This window comes from Andrena cerasifolii, chromosome 10, assembly GCF_050908995.1.
Source record: "Andrena cerasifolii isolate SP2316 chromosome 10, iyAndCera1_principal, whole genome shotgun sequence".
NCBI classification, from domain to species: domain Eukaryota; kingdom Metazoa; phylum Arthropoda; class Insecta; order Hymenoptera; family Andrenidae; genus Andrena; species Andrena cerasifolii.
Window position 1 is genome coordinate 11753940 of NC_135127.1, and position 19567 is coordinate 11773506.

The 19567-nt window shown below is 47.3% G+C and overlaps 5 protein-coding genes across 10 annotated transcripts in view; 4 read left to right on the top strand and 1 right to left on the bottom strand.

The window, feature by feature from the left end:
• Nucleotides 1-6300, top strand: part of Shg (DE-cadherin) — a 90741-nt gene extending 84441 nt beyond the window's left edge. For all 3 annotated transcript variants that reach the window (XM_076822315.1, XM_076822316.1, XM_076822317.1), the window contains exons 10-16: nucleotides 3-184; nucleotides 460-1801; nucleotides 1884-2107; nucleotides 2209-2424; nucleotides 2517-2856; nucleotides 2942-3094; nucleotides 3179-6300. In XM_076822315.1, the coding sequence (XP_076678430.1) occupies nucleotides 3-184; nucleotides 460-1801; nucleotides 1884-2107; nucleotides 2209-2424; nucleotides 2517-2856; nucleotides 2942-3094; nucleotides 3179-3321 (2600 nt within the window). In that variant the 3' untranslated portion in view covers nucleotides 3322-6300. The remainder of the gene's footprint in view (nucleotides 1-2; nucleotides 185-459; nucleotides 1802-1883; nucleotides 2108-2208; nucleotides 2425-2516; nucleotides 2857-2941; nucleotides 3095-3178) is intronic.
• Nucleotides 6301-6416: 116 nt separating this feature from the next.
• Nucleotides 6417-7665, top strand: LOC143374301 (hypertrehalosaemic prohormone). The gene is made up of 3 exons (XM_076822324.1): nucleotides 6417-6922; nucleotides 7109-7316; nucleotides 7386-7665. Coding segments are annotated over exons 1-3 (255 nt in total). The 5' UTR covers nucleotides 6417-6920; the 3' UTR covers nucleotides 7431-7665.
• Nucleotides 7666-7799: 134 nt separating this feature from the next.
• On the top strand, nucleotides 7800-10916 carry LOC143374297 (uncharacterized). Its single transcript, XM_076822318.1, has 5 exons — nucleotides 7800-7930; nucleotides 7987-8136; nucleotides 8192-8479; nucleotides 8565-10117; nucleotides 10203-10916. Exons 2-5 carry the CDS (start codon nucleotides 8043-8045, stop codon nucleotides 10404-10406), a joined length of 2139 nt encoding a protein of 712 aa, XP_076678433.1. The 5' UTR covers nucleotides 7800-7930; nucleotides 7987-8042; the 3' UTR covers nucleotides 10407-10916.
• A 185-nt stretch (nucleotides 10917-11101) lies between these two features.
• On the top strand, nucleotides 11102-13939 carry LOC143374298 (stAR-related lipid transfer protein 7, mitochondrial). 4 transcript variants are annotated; one of them, XM_076822322.1, is made up of 7 exons: nucleotides 11102-11499; nucleotides 11563-11717; nucleotides 11780-12069; nucleotides 12153-12280; nucleotides 12505-12644; nucleotides 12725-13033; nucleotides 13116-13939. In XM_076822322.1, the coding sequence occupies exons 1-7, from the start codon at nucleotides 11102-11104 to the stop codon at nucleotides 13118-13120; spliced, it is 1425 nt and encodes a 474-aa protein (XP_076678437.1). In that variant the 3' UTR covers nucleotides 13121-13939. The 4 variants fall into 4 exon arrangements, with proteins under 4 accessions (XP_076678437.1, XP_076678434.1, XP_076678435.1 ...); XM_076822319.1 differs by having other exon boundaries at nucleotides 12725-13939; XM_076822320.1 differs by having other exon boundaries at nucleotides 11801-12069; nucleotides 12725-13939.
• Nucleotides 13652-16027, bottom strand: LOC143374300 (DNA-directed primase/polymerase protein). The gene is made up of 3 exons (XM_076822323.1): nucleotides 15094-16027; nucleotides 14232-15022; nucleotides 13652-14166 (listed from the first exon to the last, which is right to left on the bottom strand). Exons 1-3 carry the CDS (start codon nucleotides 15415-15417, stop codon nucleotides 13956-13958), a joined length of 1326 nt encoding a protein of 441 aa, XP_076678438.1. The 5' UTR covers nucleotides 15418-16027; the 3' UTR covers nucleotides 13652-13955.
• Nucleotides 16028-19567: the final 3540 nt, after the last annotated feature.

Genomic DNA, 19567 nt, shown 5'->3' on the forward strand with positions numbered 1-19567 from the left:
AGGTTGCATCACGACAGTGGTCGCCTACGACCCTGATATAAAGAACAGAAGCGCGGACCAGCATATCGCGTACTTCATCGTGAAGGAGGATCAGCAGCCTCTGATAGGGATCGACAAGACCGGTTGCATGATTTTGAAGAAGCCACTGGATCGGGACTCGCCTTTGGGCTACTCCATGTGGACGGTAAGTGTTCTTTCGACCTCAATTCCCATCCTTCAGGTAGAAGTTACTTCTGTATATTCTTACACCCACTGGCGCACTCTGGATTTAATCTTGGGGGAGCCGAGTTGAGCGGATAAAAATACTTTTAATGCAAATTCAATCAAATTCATTAGGTGATTACCAAAATTTATTTAAAGAATAAAATCCAGTTTTCTTTTCTCTGGGTGCGCTACTGCTTACACATCGGTCCCCTCGTACACCGAATATCCTTTCAATCACGTTTCCATGGAATTCAGGTGATAGTGATGGCGCGAGACGAAGACGGCTCCCCAACTGCGCTGCGCGAGTTGGTGATGGTGAACATCACGTTACTGGACATAAACGATAACGCGCCGTTCCTGGACATGCCTTACCCCGTTGTCTGGAACGAGAACCAGCCGCCAGGGAAGATCACGGAGCTGAAGGCCAGGGACTGGGATTCGGAAGAGAACGGGCCGCCGTTTCAATTCCAGATCGACGACAACACCCCGGACGACGAGATTCTGGCCAAGTTCGCCATCCGCGACGCCGATCTGTTCGCGCGAGTGGTGTTCGACCGCGAGGAGCGGAAGAGCTACGACATCCCCATAGCGATCACGGACAGCGGGCAGCCACCGATGACGGGGACGTCGACGCTGACGGTGATCATCGGCGACCAGAACGACAACCCGATGTCCGAGGGCTCCAGCTCGATATTCGTCTACAACTACAAAGGCGAGGCGCCTGACACGGAGATCGGTAGAGTATACGTGAACGACCCCGACGACTGGGATCTACCAGACAAACACTTCGCCTGGGCCTCGGCCAAAGACGGCTTCAAGTTGGACCAGGACACAGGCATGATTACTCTGCTATCTGGTACCTCGAACGACACGTTCGTCCTCAAGTTCCTGGTGACGGAGCACAGCCAGCACATCCGTCGCCACCAAGTGAGCGCGTACGTGAACGTCACCGTGAAAGAGCTCCCCGAGGAAGCGGTGGCCAGGTCTGGCTCCGTGCGCTTCTACGGGATGAGCGCCGAGGACTTTGTCGCGCCGGATGACTCCGGCGTCAGCAAGAAGGAGGTGTTCCAGGAAAGGATAGCCAACATGCTGAACGCGTCGGTGGAGAACGTGGACGTGTTCACGGTGCTCCATTCTCCGCACCACGACAACAGAAGCCTGCTGGACGTTCGATTCTCGGTGCACGGCAGCCCGTACTATGCTCCGGAGAAGCTGAACACGATACTGGCGCAGCACTCCAAGGAGATCGAGCGGGAGCTGAAGACGGAGATCCTGCTGGTGAACATTGACGAGTGTCTGTTCGAGAAGCTGCATTGCAATAACTGTCGCAGTTACTTGAACGCTAGCACTGTCCCCTATTCGGTGTACACCAACACGAGCTCGTTCGTCGGCGTGAGAGCTGTCGTGGACCCCCAGTGCACGTGCCACGTCGCGGAACCGATCGTTTGCTTGAACGGAGGCACTCCTCTGGCGGAGCGCTGCGAGTGCCCGCCTGGCCTCGAAGGACCAAGGTGCGAGCTGCTGGCTATCGGCTTTCATGGCGATGGATGGGCGGTAATGCCCCCGCCTGGGCAAGCCTGCGTCGATAATTATTTAGGCAAGTACAGTTCTTTGTTTTCCCCATGATCGATGATCCATTTCCATTATCTTTTGCCTTGATACTTATTCCATCGCTGTAGGTCTCGAGATAACACCCCACATGGACAACGGCCTAGTGTTTTACTTCGGCCCGATGACGTACAGCCCCTTAATCGGAATTCAGGACTTCATGGCGCTGGAGGTCCGACAGGGATTCGCTGTTCTTTACATGGACTATGGTACGGGCACTGTGCGGCTCGATCATAAACGAATCAAGCTTACTGATGGCAAAAGCCACAGGATAGACGTCTACTGGTCGAAGAATGTGAGTGTGATTCTGTAATTGCTTACAATTAGTTAAACCTCGGTCTCCATCTTTCTTGTTCCTATTCTCAACAACGTTCACCGCATTCCCGTTGGTTACAGACGATCGAAATGAAGGTGGACAATTGCGGTATATCCGCTTGCCTGTGTCTAGCCGCTCCCCAAGGTCCCAATGAGTTTCTGAACGTGAACAGCCCGATGCAGATCGGAGGGACCCTTACCAACCTCACGTATCTAGCTGCGCAACTTGGATGGGACCACAAGCCGACCGACAGAGGCTTCGTCGGTTGCATACGCAACTTGACCTTCAACGGAAATGTAACGCCGCAAAATTTTATTCACCGCCATTCACCAGGAGAAAGGGAGGAACTCACTTTTAACCGGGCCTGTCGATCTTCCTCCTGTTTCAGACTTATAACTTAGGAATGCCCTCGTTGTCGAGGAACGCCGATCCCGGGTGCGATCACGGAATGGCCAAGGCGGTTTCATTCGGGATCGACACGAACTTCCTTGTAGCAATTCTGGTCTGCGTGGCGATCCTGTTGATACTGTTACTGGCGGTGGTAGTGCACAGGCGGAAGACAGACGACTTGTACAAGGACATGGACGACATCAGAGAGAATATTATCAATTACGAGGACGAAGGTGGTGGTGAAGTGGACACTGGCTACGACTTGAACGTTCTCAGGACCATTTACGACGCTCCACCCATCGATTCGAAGATCGCCCCTGTTGGCTTGCAGGGTAGAGGTAAGCTAACGAGCGAACCAGTCGGTTATCCTTTCGTTAGAGTTATATACAAAGTGATTCACGGGATTCTTCGTTCGTTGTAAAGCCCCCGACGAGGTGCCAGACATCTGCGGCTTCCTGGACGGTAAGAAGGAGAGCTGCGACAAGGATCCCGACACGAATCCCTTCGACGACGTCAGGCACTACGCGTACGAGGGCGAAGGCAACTCCGAGGGCTCCTTGTCGTCCTTAGCTTCGTGTAAGCCTTCCATTAGAACTAGATCGCTGCTTACCGGCAAGGAAACCTAAGCTAGACCTAACAGTCATGAAAATTCGTCCACAGGCACCGACGACGGAGACCTGAAGTTCAACTACCTGTCGAATTTTGGGCCGAGGTTCCGGAAGCTGGCGGACATGTACGGAGAAGAGCCCAGCGACGAGGAGAGCGACGGTGTCGGTGAACGTGAGAGCGAGAGCTGGTGTTGAGCCACGAACACGTTCGAGTTCCGACGAAATCATTCGCGAGTTTCTCATTTTTTGTACTTAACCGACGCGGGGACACTCCCTCGCGTCCCCTCGCCGCCGTAGCTCGACCCAGGTGGGAACCTTCCTTCGGGTTTCCTTCCTTCCCCTCGAGTTCTACGTCGCCACGAATGCCAAAGCGGCAAAAAGATGGACAAGTATGTATTTTGCCAATGACGATGGGACGCGTTGCTCGCATCGAAGACAAACGCGGCCACTGATGCACGTAGGAGCGTCGTCGCGACGAACCGCAGTAGGGATCGTCGCGTGTGTTCACGCGAGGAGGCGGTTCTCGTCGCGGTACACGCGGACGCGTCGAATCCGCGCGCGGTTCTTGGACGACTCGCCGTGGCGATCGATGGACTAGCGTCGTGGCGGGTTCCCTTCGTTTCCAGCGACGACGCAAGCGGGTATCGACAGATACGGTGAGGGTAAACTAGGGTAAACGACGAGACGAGCGATATTTTTTTTTTTTTATTATTTCTTCACGGCTCGTGTCGGCGCAACAGAGGATCGCGTCTTCTTTTCTGTCTATTTTGTTACTTTTCTTCGGAGATCGTCGGATAGCGATAGTCGGTCGCGATATTCCCGCGGTCCTTAACTTTGACACCGGTCGGCCGGTGAACGCGCGCGATCGCCCGTGTAATGGTACCGACACGACGGGCGTACGCTGTTCTCGTTTATTTTAACCGTAATAATAATAATAAGAGTATCGATAATAAACCGTGTTTATTACACCACCAATTTATAATACATTTGTGTACAGTTAATCGCGTAATCACGTGCGTTCTAATAGCGAGCGGAATGACGCGAGGCCATCCATCCACCCATCGATTGCTCGTTACTTTCTCGAGCGGATATATTTGGGTCGCAGGAGCGTGTGTTAGTTTGGCAATCATTCGAGTTAACGAGGTTTTCCGACTATTTTTTTATACGTTACACTATACAAATATATATAAATATAGACGCAATATGTACACACACGGATTTAACTGCGAGTATACAGGACAGTCTGTTCGTCACGGGCACCGCGAATGCCTCTAGCGTTTCCGCAGCTACGAAGACAATGTCCAAGGGCAGAGGTTCGTCAGCTCGAGATCAGATCGACCTACCCTTCGTACCTACAAAAGCGACGGAGACTTTTAAGATCCTATTGTCCGCGACGAACGGGGCGGCCTTGTGTATCGATGGGAGGCGAGTGACGAAAGAAAGGATGGAACACAGGCAGCGAGAGAAACCGAGAGCGAAAGAGAGATATAGAGCAGCATCGCTCCGTTTATTTAACTTATAGAATATTTTATTAACCGGATACGTGTGAGTGAGAGAGAATAATCGTGTACGATATTGTGCGAGACTTCAAAACAACATATTGCAAAACAAAACTATACATATGAATATAGATATAAATATACAAATGTAGGATACGAATATATAGGTACAGAGAGAGGTGCGCGTGTGCGCGCGAATATGCCGCCGCCACGGGCACGGTTCCAATGGATGACGAAACGCGAGAATCGCGAGCACGGCATGGTGTATACTTGCGTTTCAAGGAGGGCGCGAGCGGATCGGGAGACGACTCGAGAACCGAAGCGAGGAGATCGAGTGCCATACCACGCATCCGACTTCCTTCATTTCTCGTTTCATCCTTAAGACCGATGACACGAGATCCCCGAAGGTTTCACCCGCGAGCAGTTTCGAGGGGACGATAGACTTCCGCGGCGAAGTCGCCTCGCCTCGAAACCTTTGCCCGCCTTGCCCCCACATTTCCTTATCGCTGGACAAACGCTTACCGCTCGCGTAATTGCCTCCCCACCCCACCCCCCCCCAATTTCGATGAATTTCTACGCCTCTATATATATATATGTATACATATATGTATGTATATTCGTGTACCTATGTACGCGTGGCGCACGCACGTACGTACACGTATATATGTGATAATAATTTGTAAGCTTTTTTTGTACGATATAACACAGCGACGATATATATGTATGATATACGTAAAAGCGCATCGTCCGCGCGCACTAGGCGCGCAGGAAACGAGAGAGGGAGAGCTAACGTGTAATTTATACGATTAAAAAAGAGGAGGGAAAGAAAGAGTGCGGATGTGCAGCTTGGGCGTGAAACAAAAAAGCGTGTGATCTCAGAGGATGCGAATGCGAGACGGGTGGATCGTGCGCGTCGTGATGTATCTATCCAAGGGGCGAGTCGCCGCGAGCGCGCTATTTCTCGCAGACGATTGCCATTGAGAACAACGACGAACCAGCAGTAACACGAGTTGCTTAGCGGAAAGGAAAGCGAATCGCCCGGAGAGGAAGTAACGCGTTCCTAGCCGGTACTTAGCAGCCCGTTCCGCGGCCGCGAGGAGCGTCTTTTTCGCGGGAAAACGTCGCGATGAAATCAAAAGAGCCACCTCCCTCCTTTCTGTTTTCGGAGAAGCTATTATTGTCCAGCTTGGAAGGAGCTTGTATCGCGATCCTTGGCCCGTCTCTGGGCTTCGTCGCGCGGAGGCCGCGGGGAGAGGACTCTCGCGATCAAGTTCGCTCGAACACTGCCCTAATTATACTAGAGAGACAAAGAGAAAAGACAGCGGAGCGCGCGAGAGAGACTCTTTGTTCCGACGCTTTCCATTCGATCCGATCGAATCCACTATCCTATAGCTTAACGGAGGAACGAACGATCGCATTTTAGAGACGCGGACCGGAGAGCCAGGAGAGACCGAATCTTAGACAGAGATGTATGCATACACAGGCTTCTTGTACATTATATCCGGGGTTGACGCGGGACAGAACGGTCCCGCGGACTCTTCAACATGTGATAGTCGATATGGCAAGGCATATGTGTGCACACCTTTTTTCCTTTACCCGCGATACCCATCTATCGTCGTCAGAGATACGTGTAATTTCTTTTTTTGTAGCAATAAAGTGAAATTCGAATACAAAAGCCGGAAGGATTCCTCACCCACTCGCTGTGTCGGGTATTTTCCGAACGGTTCGGCGCGCGAGGAGAACTGCGAGCTTTTAATTAACAGCGGTCTCGTTGGGCTTCCGCCAGCAAATGAGAAGGAAGCCTTTTCTCGTTCTTCGATTGGGAAACTCTCGAAGACTCTACTCAAGGACAATGCGCAGCAACATTTGCATTTGCAATTTGCAGCACAATTTCTGAGAAATATTGACCGAGGAGGATCAAGTGGACCATTTTTAATTTGCAAGCAGGTAGCAACAGCTCTGAAAATGAACTAAAAGTCTTCTAGGTGCCAACGATGCAGAGGAATGAAGGGCGACGATGGTATTAGGAGCTCTATGATATATAAATTGTTATCCTACTATCAATTTCCCTTCTAATGGTGCAACTTTCAGATCAGAGGTGCAGGACCCACGCAAGGGAATCCTCCACGCCGGCGCGCCACCCTCAGCGAGGATCCCCCGAACGGGCAGTGAACCTATAAAAACGTCCCCAAGCTTTGGACTCCTCGCAAACGCGTTCACCCCGGTGAACACTGACGATCGAGGCTGCTCTGTCTTTTCGCGAGAGACCATCTCCTCTGTGATCCTCCAGCCGCCATGTAAGTAGTTCCTCTGCTTCGAGCAGGCTTAAGACAAACCTCGAGAGCGATCGTTAACAACTCGACAAGGCGTAACAACCGTAGAAAGATTTACGATCAACATCGTAAAACGATCTACCTCGCCAAGGAGGAAATTGGATCGTGATCGGTGTTGGTTGGTGGTCGTCACGGCTCTTTATTCCCCAGGTACCGAAAGATTCGACTCGGCTTCCTCGCGATAATCTTCCTGCTATGCTTGACCTTGGACTCGGGGACCGAGGCTCAGCTGAACTTCTCCACCGGATGGGGGAAGAGGAGCCAGAGGATGGGTGTGGTCGGACCGGGTAACGCGGAGTGCGGCGCGCGGGCCAGACCCTCTCTGGAACAGCTGCTGGCCGTTTACAATCTCATACAGGTACCGTGCCCGTGAATAAAGATCGAGGATAAAGAGGATACAATGAACGTGACCGTGCGTCCTTTGCAGGCGGAGGCGCAGAGAATGCTGGACTGTCGGAAGCTGAACGAATGAATTGGAGATGACCGGCCGGGTTTGGAGTGACCGTCGAAGACACTGGACCATCCGGGATACTTGTTCCGTACGAATCACTGGCGTCTGTTGAGGCAACCTGCTCGAAAACGCCGGACGGGAACTCCTCGCGCTTCCCCGCCGCGTCCACGAGCACAGGTTGCTTCCAGAGATTCGTGAGCGCTCGTGTCCTGTACAATTAGCGATACGAACGATAATACAAACAATGAGTAGTAAAGGCGAGAATCGATTTCCTTCCGCCCACGCAGCCCTCCCTCTTCGCCATCACCGTTGACTTTATACCGATCTCGCGACCGCAACCTTTGATTAATCACTGGGATATTAAACGCTAGCTTAATCTCCTCGCCGGTCCATTTCTTTCCACGCGTTTTAACGATCCTGCAAACGTATATATTCGGTTGAAACCTTCGGATCGATCATTCCGCCGCGGCGTCGTTGAACGGTTTCTGTGTTAACGTTCTCCTCGGTAGAACGAAGGGTTTGTCGCAGGTAAGTCCACGATTTTCTAGAATCTCTCACGGTGTCTCTCTCTGTTAAGTGGTTCATTCTTATCTCGCAGGATTATCGAAGCGCACCGTGAACGTGCACCCGACGATGTGGAAAGTTCTGTGCCTTCTGGGCGTCTTGGCCGGTCCCTTGAAATCTCATCATCTACCCCTGCCAAATATCAGGAGAATGAACGGTAGAGGTAAGTGTTGCTACGATGATCGACGCAGGAAGTATCTGTACCAGTGGTGTTTCAGGCACCCAATCACACCTCGAGAAGGTACACCATTCTTTTTCCGTGCCGATCTGGCAATACTTGCCGGCCGACGACTTCATTTGCGAGCAGCCGGGTTACTTCCCGGACCCGCAACACTGCCAGTACTTCTACAAGTGCACGGAAGGCAAGCCCCACCATCTATTCCGGTTCGTCTATCGGTGCGAAAAGGGTCGCTTTTACTCGGCAGATACCAACAGCTGCATGCGAGCTACCGAGAGCGACCGAGCATGTTTTGAAAAGCCAGAAGCCAAATCGATGGAGGTTCAAGGTAATGGAGGCTTTGGAAATAGAGAATGAAAGGCGGGGAGTGCGCGATGTAGCTACGGAGGGATGAAAGCGGGCATCGTTTCCAGGTAAACAAGCGGAGCCCAATCAACAGACACCCGATGAAATAACGGTTGAGAAAACTTCGTCGCAGGATAATCTGACGAATGAAGCTGAAGAGAAGCAAACACCTGCACAAAATTTGGCTGGCCAGAGCGACGGGAGTGCTGTGAACGCGCCGACGCAGAAACCTGTATCCTTATTCTCAATACACACTCCTGACGCCATTAAGCTTCCGAAGATCGAACTCAATGTGTCCGTTGAAAGGGGTCCGGGCTTTGAAGGTATAAAAAACACTGGACTGAAGCTGTTGAAAGGTCAGCTATTCGGCGATGCAAAAGAGGATCAAGACATCGTGCCTGTACAGTATCCGCTACCGTCGATTCCTGAAGGACAGACTACGTTCTCGACGATTCCTGAAGGACAGACTACGTCACCGACGATTCCTGAAGGACGGACTACGTTACCGACGATTCCTGAAGGACCGACTACGTTACCGACGATTCCTGAAGGACCGACTACGTTACCGACGATTCCTGAAGGACTGACTACGTTACCGACGATTCCTGAAGGACGGACTACGTTACCGACGATTCCTAAAGGGCAGATTACGTTACCGACGATTCCTAAAGGGCAGATTACGTTACCGACGATTCCTGAAGGGCAGATTACGTTACCGACGATTCCTAAAGGGCAGATTACGTTACCGACGATTCCTGAAGGACGGACTACGTTACCGACGATTCCTGAAGGAAGGACTACGTTCCCGACGATTCCTAAAGGGCAGATTATGTTACCGACGATTCCTGAGATGGAATCTGATGAAAAGAATGCGAAGGAGGATCCTATTACGGTGACAACGATTTCGACGGCTACGTTACCGACAATTTCTGAGGCGGAAAAGAACCATACTACCGCGGCAAAGGTGCAAACTGGCAGTGGGCAACCGAACACTGCGATCTCCACGACTTTACACTGGCCAGAATTAAAAGAGCCTAGTGACAATACGCGGCAGGTAGCCAACCAAAGTGTATGCTACGACGGGAAAAACAGCTCGGACTGCGTCGACGAGGGTTTCTACGGCGTTCCCGAAGACTGCTCCAAGTTCTACAGATGCGTTTCTTTCGGATCACATTTCGTCAAGTACGAGCTCCAGTGTCCTTTTGGAGCTATATGGGACGATAGTGTGAAGACTTGTAACTTCCGCGCCGCAATCAAAGAGATAACGTGCAAGGACAAATCTCTGCCTGTTACGACAACACCACCAACTTCGACCACGGCAACAACTTCGACAACTCCACCAGTTTTGCCTGATGACTCTGATACCGATTGCCCCTTTGACGAGATACCAGAAGATCGGACCGGCATCATTTGCCCATCCGGCTTTCGACAACACCCGAAGTATTGCAACATGTTTTATCAATGTATTAGCAGCGATAACTTCGAAGTGAACTTTACGTCGCTCGTCTGTCCCGACGGCATGGTCTTCAACATGAAACTTTTGCAATGCGAGGTGAACGAGACACGGAGGGCGGGTTGCACAATTTTTGAACCGACAGAGAAGCAGGACGACAGTCGAATCGTAAGCAGAATCTCGAGCGAGTCTCTATTTGAATTATCTACGCGCCCATCGTTTGCATAGTTGATCAACCATTCCTCTGTTCCAGCTGATCCATTCGAATGTGGAATTATGCCCAGAAGAGGGTCGCTCCATTTATGGCGAGCGTTGCTCGAGTCGTTACATCGAATGCCTGCGCGATGAAAATGGAGACCTCGAGGGATACCTCCTCACATGTCCGCACGGGCAATTGTATTCTAGGATCAGAGACAAATGCAGGCCTTCCTCGTACTTCCACTATTGCTCGCTCTAAATTAAGAAACTTCGACTCACGATCTAACGATATTGCGAACTTATAGATATTAACATGCGTGTATTTAGTTAAAAATTATGGCGCGTCGCGAGATAGAAATAACAAAACATTTAAATTCGTGTGCCGATGATCGACGAATCGAGATCATCGAGAATCGATATACCAAGATTACCGAGAATCGATACTTCACCACCGGGTAACCTCTCGATACTTCGATGGGGTTTATTTAAAAATCTCACGCGCAAAATTATAACGTAATCGTGATGTAACTCGCGTGCGTGTTTGAAATTCATGGGAGCGATATATCGAAGTGTCGAGATCGAAACATTGAACACGCGCGGATCGAGGCGGAGGAGCGAGAGGTTAGCGAGAGTGCGCGGTATCGATAATCGGGAGCATGTACCACGGCTACGCGATTCCGGTTAAGCTTGCACCTCTATCCGATGTAGTAACCGCTTAATTTAAGCTACTCGTATCAATAATAAACATGCAAGTACTTTGCTGAAAGAACCGCCGAGATAAGTAAGCGCAACACTCCTCGAATAATTTATTATTTCAAAGGGCGAAAGGTAACCTATAAATCAGTGGTTCGAGGTCGTCGAGATCGCGCGGGGAGCCACGGAACGATCCGAGTCACGTTATTTATGCCTCATTGACGGCAACGCTGTCGGAACTCTGTACAGGAGAGACTAACCATGTACACAGCGCAATTGTCGGGCCTGTTACTCAAGCGGTTTAACACCACTTACGCTCACAATGGTACCAGACTCGCATCTTCTTTCGGACACCGCGAGAATTACGGTAAACTGCGCGAGTATCGCAAGAGGCTGAGTCTCTGGCTGAAAGAGCAAGGCGGCCAGGTAGCCGAGGCCTGTGCCAGGCAGTTCGAATTCATCGCCGCGCAGCGTATAAGAAGAAGCCTGCAGATATTTCACTTGTACACACGAATATGGGACGAGGTGGCGCTGAAGGAGTTCATGAAGTCGTGGAGGAATCGCACGCTGAGGAATACCAGGCACTTCCTGATGAGCTCCATTGGTATAACGATGTACAACTGGGAGCGAGATCGAATAAGCGAGGAGGAATTGAATAGGTGAGCAGTAATCCCGCAGTCACGGATACTCTCCTTCGCGCGTCTAACGAGTCTGTTTATTAGTTACAAGCAGGAGATGGAAGGGATTTACAAGCTGAGGCACTCCACCGTCATTTGCCCGAAATGCCATCAAAGAATCGTCGTAGACATCCACCAACCCGGTGTAAAGTACTGCGAGTGTTACGGAACTAAATTTAGCGCCACTTCGAATCAAGATCGTACGTAATGAGCTCCGAAAGGTTTCTCCTATGTGGGTCGAAGGAATTATGACAAATGGTAGTTCGTTCTGGTTTAATTCCAGCAGATGGATGGAGCCCGTACATCGAGCGCAAGGACATGCTCATATGGAGGAGGGAAGAGCCGAACTCGGGGGGATTATTCGCGTACAAGGTCTACGGCTCGTTTGCGGACGTTACCGCGGACGATTTCTTGCAAACGCAGATAGACGTCGACTATAGAAAAGAGTGGGACTCGACCGCTCGCGAGTTACAAATTATCGATACCGATCCGAAAAGCGAAGCGTCCAGCGATAACCGGAGCGACGTTATATACTGGGAAACGATTTGGCCTGTACGCAACAATCGGCAACTATTACCCATATTGATCGCGCCCGATAATACGCAGGATTGTAACGTGTAGCATTGCATTTCTAGAGGCTATTTGCTAATAGAGACTACGTGTATCAACGAAGATGGGTCGTAGATAATGAGAGGCGATTGATAATTATCATCAGCAGAGTAACGGAACATCCGAGTGCGCCGACGAAGCCAGGGATATATAGGTACCGCGAAGATTTAATAGTACTTTTACTAATACTAAACGATGTAGATAGTACATGTAAATGTGTGATATCGTTAAGTTGGTCGATCGATCTTTTCTAGTTTCGTATTTCATTGTGGAATCACCTAGTTCAATAAGTATTTGGGCTGCCAGAATTAAATATGAAAGTAGGAGGGTCTAAGCTTCTCCTTTATCAATGAATAATCTGAAGTGTCTACATAACAGAGTCACAACGTATTGGTCGTACATGGTGATAAGGCCTTATAAAGAATTCCACCAACCAGGCATTGAATTTGGGTTGACCTACTTCGACGATCCTGGAGTAAATATTCCATCCACCGTTACCTCGTGGGTCGCGATGACAGGTATGCGCTGTTTGTCTACGAGAACATCGATCTTATTTCATCAGAGAGCTTACTTTATACTTTTATTCGTAACACCGTAGGTCTGCCAGACTTTCTGATTCGTATGAGAGAAGCGTCAAAGAATTATCAGTCGTACAGAGCACTTAAACAAGGCGCAGATGCTACCAATACTGATTACATTACTTTGAGGGACGAAGACATTCCCGAAGGTGACATTGTAGATAGGAGCGCACAGAGCTCCGGAAGAGGTGACGTAATGAATGAGGAAGCGCACTGCAGTAGTATGGAGCAAGCCGAGATATTAAAGTTTAGGGATAAACAGCAGCAAGATAGTAATATAAACGATGAAAGCGAAGATAGTACGACAAACTCGAGCAAGGAAGGCAGAGGTTTATTAAACTATTTCTTCCTTACGAAATTGTTTGCGTGACTAATGCAGGCTCAAGTAAAGGAATTGGTTTTTCTCTGTAGGATGATTTTAAGGCAATTCTGTGTGAGCAGAACAATGACTCGACATCCAGAAACTGGGTATATATATATCGAACACATTTGTGAATATCGGCACATTGGATCACATTATATTGACGCGCGTCAACTAAATGTTTACTCGTAACGAAGTGGGAGCGATGAATTTTCGGAACTACATACCAGACGGCATTTCGCTCGCGATCATAAGATTCTGTTTAGACTAACAAACATGAGACTGAACATCCTTCATCCTTCTGTTTTACTCGCAGTACTCGCTTCATGAGAGAAGAGAACGGAGCGGTCGCCATTAAGCTTGCTAAATTTATACGAGAGAAATTGTAAGTGGATCTCACTTTGCGCGGTCGCCGCGCAATGGAAGCACTAAAATTGTACAAATCAAAATATGTTGTCGCCATCCGTGTACATTCAGTTGTAGTATAAATATAAGTAGATTTGTAAAACGTGAACAGCTGACTTGGTGTATACATTATAATATACACTCGAGCGGGCAGGGAATCCTTTTTAATAATGCAAATACGTTTTGTATAATATATCAAAGCTTTTTACTAGCACATCACGAAAGGTGTATAGCATCAAACAGGCATGATATTGCAGAACCACTTTGTACACTAAGACCAGATTAACATACACTATTTTGAGAAGTTATGCATCGTGGTAGTAGGAGGAACTATGCAAACAAAGCAATGTATCACGTGCTTGAAGTCTCGCATTTATTTGCAATGTGATCCCATCCATGTGTGTTCCCAATCTAAGGAATCCGTCTATGTTGTTATTTCTACATTAATAAAAAAACTTTGACACAGAAAGCACCGATCTCCTGCACTACATATCCTCTGTTACAGTAATGGAGCTTAAAACCATATCTCCTTCCTCGTCGATCTGAAAGCAGATTTCCTCCGGCAACTGTTTCGGTTCAGACGTGAAACCGAAACAGTCCTCGTCGTGACACTTCTGGTACAGCGCCTTCCCTCTCGCGTCCACGATCCAGAAGACGTTATTACTTTTGTGGCACCTGCCAATGTTTTCGCAATATCTGTGGAATTGGGGGAAGAATATCATCCTGTCGTGTTTCTAATAACATTTAACAAATGCAAGTACCTGTACTCAGTGGTCTCGTAAACTAACATTCTCGTGGACTCGAAGTATTTACACAGACGGACTTTGCCGGGAGAGATTAACTCGCGAATATATTTATCCAACGCTGGATATTTTGAATTACAGGTATTCGCCTTGGGATAACTGTACTGCTGCGGCACGTTTTTGAAGCAATTTGCCGCGACTGTATTGACCTGGGAATATTCCAGCAGTACTAAATCCTTTCTGGTAACGAAGTAAGACACCAACGAGCTCAGGAATATGCTCAAATCTATATCCTTGTGCGAGCTGGATGTAATATATTTGCAGTCCTCAGAGACCGTTAAATGCGACTGTTTCCCCCATTTAGTGGACTTGTATACCCTAAAGTGTCTGTTCTTGGTGTAAACCCCGGTGTCGACGAACAGCCTCCTATCTTTATCCGTCTGGATGAATAACTGTTCTAGCTTCCCTTGGCTGAAGCAGCTCAGGGCATTGTGCCGCCTCTCCTCCGCCAACACACAAGCCATGATATCCTTGCATATAGATTTGACCAATCTACCAACGTGATAACTGTCTTTAAACGCCACGTCCTTAATATTGAATATAACGTGCCTGCTGAACTTTGTGCTGGTACTGGAATCAAGGTTGAGTACGTTATATGCATTGCACAGTAAGCCCCAATGGTAAAGGAAATATGCACAGAATATATCAATAATCGTATTCGTCATAGAAGGGCCATCGCTGTTTGGATTTAGCTCTTTCGAATACTCTAGATCCAGGTACAGACGACAGGGAGAGTACTCTGGAATAATCTAATTAAACAGGACACAGTTAATGTGCATGAAAGTCCTTAAGCCCGTAGTATAGGCTGCGAAGGGTATACCTCGTACGAGCATCGCATTTCAGGGGGCTTGTGCGCGGTATGCCCCCAGTACATCTCTGGGTGAGCCACCACGAACTTTCGGCGACCATTGTCCCTCTGATAGACAAATGCGCATACCATGTCGAAGTCGTCGCTTGCTCTGAAAGCTACGGCAAGTGCTTCGGCCTGTTTGTCGAATTCCCTCCAGAAATGTCGCGGGCCCAGAATGTAGGACGGCATTACTCGAAATTCTTTTACCCAACTTCGTATAGGCTCCACCTTTTTCTTTTCGGCCATCTCGAGCAGCTCACGACTGTAGAATTTATTTACCGGGATAGGGTCCATGATTATTATTATTCGTTTGAACTTGAATGAAGGCACGTGAATGGCACGACGCACGTGAATGTGCTACGACGTTTCGTTTCCCGCCAAAGTGCACGCATGGACTTGAAAATCCTACTGGTCAAATGACATTCTACGCAGTTTCTCAGAGATGTTTTATTAAATTGTATCTACTTCGCAGATTAAAGAAATTGATGGCGATTGAGGAATTATTTTTATCGAATGACAGTCCAGCACTAGCGATTTCTTGAAATAAATAATTTTGATGGAGGTGGAGGCGTGAGAATTTGAATCGCGAGGACACACGGTTCTCTGAAGATTTTGACAGTTCCTTTATTTATTGACTTTTTAGAATCTAAGGGTATAGTCTCATGGGAGAGGCTCTGCTGGTTATTGTGGAACTATTTCCAGTAACAATATTTGTTATTTGTTACTGTAAGAAGCTGGTTGAACAATTGGATCGCGGGATAAAACGGAACACATACCATAGAAATTTGGTACAGCGCTATCTATCGGAAGGGGACCAAAAGTGGCGTAATCTTTTGAAAAAAAATCATACAGCTGTGGATTGATCGATGTTACTAACGGAAAAATATCGATAATTAACGCTATCGACAGCTTTCGATGAGTGAATTACGGAACATCGATTGAAACAATCTTTCAGGTGAAGATTCGATTGTTTCAACCAATTTTGTTATACGGAGAACGTATTAATTGTTAGATTATTAATAATACTTCTCTTCTGTTTATGGGTAAGTAACATTTAAATCCAACGTATCGGGTGCGATCAACTGCTGCATTTCACACTGCATTCAGTAATGTGAAAATAATATAATAATTGTTATACGCGTACATACGACATGCATAGTAAGAAAACAATTGTATAACTTCCACTGTATTTTAAAAAAAAGGTACAAAAAAGAACACGAATTATACGCGCGCAAAGAACGGTAAATTAATAATCCCATCAAAATGATTTCCATTTAAAAACATCGTCGTAAATTAATATCTTTACAAAACTAATGTTTAATAAATTACCGACCTAATACTAAATAAAAATCGCGTCGGATGTTCTCCTGATATATTGTCCAAAATCTGGCAAAAATTTTCAGAATGCACAAAATTGGGCTTTGTAACAGGAGAACATGATGTCGAAAGAGGTGGCACTAAATAATGTCTTCGGAGAGAGAATCGAGGATGCCTTCGAAGCTGAAATTCAGAATACCTCTTTTCGCTTCATGTTCTCCTGGTACCTGGGCCAAAATCTGGCAAAAATTTTCAGAATGCACAAAATTGGGCTTTGTAACAGGAGAACATGATGTCGAAAGAGGTGGCACTAAGTAATGTCTTCGGAGAGAGAATCGAGAATGCCTTCGAAGCTGAAATTCAGAATACCTCTTTTCGCTTCATGTTCTCCTGATACCTGAGCCAAAATCTGGCAAAAATTTTCAGAATGCACAAAATTGGGCTTTGTAACAGGAGAACATGATGTCGAAAGAGGTGGCACTAGGTAATGTCTTCGGAGAGAGAATCGAGGATGCCTTCGAAGCTGAAATTCAGAATACCTCTTTTCGCTTCATGTTCTCCTGATACCTGGGCCAAAATCTGGCAAAAATTTTCAGAATGCACAAAATTGGGCTTTGTAACAGGAGAACATGATGTCGAAAGAGGTGGCACTAAGTAATGTCTTCGGAGAGAGAATCGAGGATGCCTTCGAAGCTGAAATTCAGAATACCTCTTTTCGCTTCATGTTCTCCTGATACCTGAGCCAAAATCTGGCAAAAATTTTCAGAATGCACAAAATTGGGCTTTGTAACAGGAGAACATGATGTCGAAAGAGGTGGCACTAGGTAATGTCTTCGGAGAGAGAATCGAGGATGCCTTCGAAGCTGAAATTCAGAATACCTCTTTTCGCTTCATGTTCTCCTGATACCTGGGCCAAAATCTGGCAAAAATTTTCAGAATGCACAAAATTGGGCTTTGTAACAGGAGAACATGATGTCGAAAGAGGTGGCACTAAGTAATGTCTTCGGAGAGAGAATCGAGGATGCCTTCGAAGCTGAAATTCAGAATACCTCTTTTCGCTTCATGTTCTCCTGATACCTGGGCCAAAATCTGGCAAAAATTTTCAGAATGCACAAAATTGGGCTTTGTAACAGGAGAACATGAGGTCGAAAGAGGTGGCACTAAGTAATGTCTTCGGAGAGAGAATCGAGGATGCCTTCGAAGCTGAAATTCAGAATACCTCTTTTCGCTTCATGTTCTCCTGATACCTGAGCCAAAATCTGGCAAAAATTTTCAGAATGCACAAAATTGGGCTTTGTAACAGGAGAACATGATGTCGAAAGAGGTGGCACTAGGTAATGTCTTCGGAGAGAGAATCGAGGATGCCTTCGAAGCTGAAATTCAGAATACCTCTTTTCGCTTCATGTTCTCCTGATACCTGGGCCAAAATCTGGCAAAAATTTTCAGAATGCACAAAATTGGGCTTTGTAACAGGAGAACATGATGTCGAAAGAGGTGGCACTAAGTAATGTCTTCGGAGAGAGAATCGAGGATGCCTTCGAAGCTGAAATTCAGAATACCTCTTTTCGCTTCATGTTCTCCTGATACCTGGGCCAAAATCTGGCAAAAATTTTCAGAATGCACAAAATTGGGCTTTGTAACAGGAGAACATGAGGTCGAAAGAGGTGGCACTAAGTAATGTCTTCGGAGAGAGAATCGAGGATGCCTTCGAAGCTGAAATTCAGAATACCTCTTTTCGCTTCATGTTCTCCTGATACCTGAGCCAAAATCTGGCAAAAATTTTCAGAATGCACAAAATTGGGCTTTGTAACAGGAGAACATGATGTCGAAAGAGGTGGCACTAGGTAATGTCTTCGGAGAGAGAATCGAGGATGCCTTCGAAGCTGAAATTCAGAATACCTCTTTTCGCTTCATGTTCTCCTGATACCTGGGCCAAAATCTGGCAAAAATTTTCAGAATGCACAAAATTGGGCTTTGTAACAGGAGAACATGATGTCGAAAGAGGTGGCACTAGGTAATGTCTTCGGAGAGAGAATCGAGGATGCCTTCGAAGCTGAAATTCAGAATACCTCTTTTCGCTTCATGTTCTCCTGATACCTGAGCCAAAATCTGGCAAAAATTTTCAGAATGCACAAAATTGGGCTTTGTAACAGGAGAACATGATGTCGAAAGAGGTGGCACTAAGTAATGTCTTCGGAGAGAGAATCGAGGATGCCTTCGAAGCTGAAATTCAGAATACCTCTTTTCGCTTCATGTTCTCCTGATACCTGGGCCAAAATCTGGCAAAAATTTTCAGAATGCACAAAATTGGGCTTTGTAACAGGAGAACATGATGTCGAAAGAGGTGGCACTAGGTAATGTCTTCGGAGAGAGAATCGAGGATGCCTTCGAAGCTGAAATTCAGAATACCTCTTTTCGCTTCATGTTCTCCTGATACCTGGGCCAAAATCTGGCAAAAATTTTCAAGAATGCACAAAATTGGGCTTTGTAACAGGAGAACATGATGTCGAAAGAGGTGGCACTAGGTAATGTCTTCGGAGAGAGAATCGAGGATGCCTTCGAAGCTGAAATTCAGAATACCTCTTTTCGCTTCATGTTCTCCTGATACCTGAGCCAAAATCTGGCAAAAATTTTCAGAATGCACAAAATTGGGCTTTGTAACAGGAGAACATGATGTCGAAAGAGGTGGCACTAGGTAATGTCTTCGGAGAGAGAATCGAGGATGCCTTCGAAGCTGAAATTCAGAATACCTCTTTTCGCTTCATGTTCTCCTGATACCTGAGCCAAAATCTGGCAAAAATTTTCAGAATGCACAAAATTGGGCTTTGTAACAGGAGAACATGATGTCGAAAGAGGTGGCACTAAGTAACGTCTTCGAAGAGAGAATCGAGGATGCCTTCGAAGCTGAAATTCAGAATACCTCTTTTCGCTTCATGTTCTCCTGATACCTGGGCCAAAATCTGGCAAAAATTTTCAGAATGCACAAAATTGGGCTTTGTAATAGGAGAACATGATGTCGAAAGAGGTGGCACTAGGTAATGTCTTCGGAGAGAGAATCGAGGATGCCTTCGAAGCTGAAATTCAGAATACCTCTTTTCGCTTCATGTTCTCCTGATACCTGAGCCAA